This window comes from Ceratina calcarata, unplaced genomic scaffold (genome assembly GCF_001652005.2).
Source record: "Ceratina calcarata isolate Rehan_Ccalc_2016 unplaced genomic scaffold, ASM165200v1 scaffold436.2, whole genome shotgun sequence".
Lineage (NCBI taxonomy): Eukaryota > Metazoa > Arthropoda > Insecta > Hymenoptera > Apidae > Ceratina > Ceratina calcarata.
In genome coordinates this window covers 1755-2558 of record NW_017167384.1, presented here as the reverse complement: position 1 = coordinate 2558, position 804 = coordinate 1755, and the positions used below count along the sequence as shown (strand labels likewise).

At 48.1% G+C, this 804-nt stretch overlaps 1 protein-coding gene across 2 annotated transcripts in view; it reads right to left on the bottom strand.

The window, feature by feature from the left end:
- The window catches only part of tj (Maf family bZIP transcription factor traffic jam), a 3912-nt gene extending 3132 nt beyond the window's left edge, over positions 1-780 (bottom strand). Inside the window, exon 1 of one of the 2 annotated variants that reach the window (XM_026815248.1) lies at positions 162-780. In XM_026815248.1, the coding sequence (XP_026671049.1) occupies positions 162-485 (324 nt within the window). In that variant the 5' untranslated portion in view covers positions 486-780. The remainder of the gene's footprint in view (positions 1-161) is intronic. The other variant, XM_026815249.1, reaches the window with a different exon arrangement.
- Positions 781-804: the final 24 nt, after the last annotated feature.

The window sequence follows — 804 nt, the reverse complement described above, 5'->3', positions numbered from 1 at the left end:
CAATTAAATTTAAGATTGCTCACCTGCAACCTTATTTTTTGTCACGTTTCTTAAACTTTTGTCAAAGATCATACGAGCTCATACAACCTTGAACGTTAGAAAAGTGAAACCGCGGCGAGGCATTACTTATACGAAACGTGTGATTAGAAGGTGTAAGAGACCTGACTCACCTCTTCCCGCGGGCAGCCATGGAGGCGTTTGTTCAACTCGCGGACGGAAAGCGACATGAGCAGCTCGTCGTTCAACAGTTCCTCCTGCGGATTGCCATTCCCGCAGTTCGAATACAGACTGTTACCGGTCCTGTGAGCGGGACTCGGCCCGCTGGCACCGCAAGAGCTCACCGAACAGACGCTCATCGGTCTCGCGGCCTGCATCTGTATGCTCTGCATGCTGTCCTCCATCCCTGACATTCCATTCCCGCCCGCGGGAAGCATCCCGCCGCCAGCACCCGCAGCACCCCCATAGTACTCTATGTGGCCCGACATCGTGATATATCCACCTGCGACAACATTCGCCGGGCTTCAGTTCCCCTGCCTCCAAACGCGACAACCATATTCCTCAGCACAGTATAAAAAAAAAAAAAACAGTAGGCTCATTCTCAACGTTGGCTCCTCATGACCGAAAGATTCGCCATATTGTTAATTCGAATAAACGAATTTTAGTTTGAATAATAAAACCCACAGCCTACTCTAATACCTAGCTTAATAAAATGGCAACACCGCAGAAGTCCAGCTTTTGTGTAGTGCAACCACAGCTGATTTGGATCAGAATTAAAATTTAGTTTTGTACCTTTAACTCCTTGAC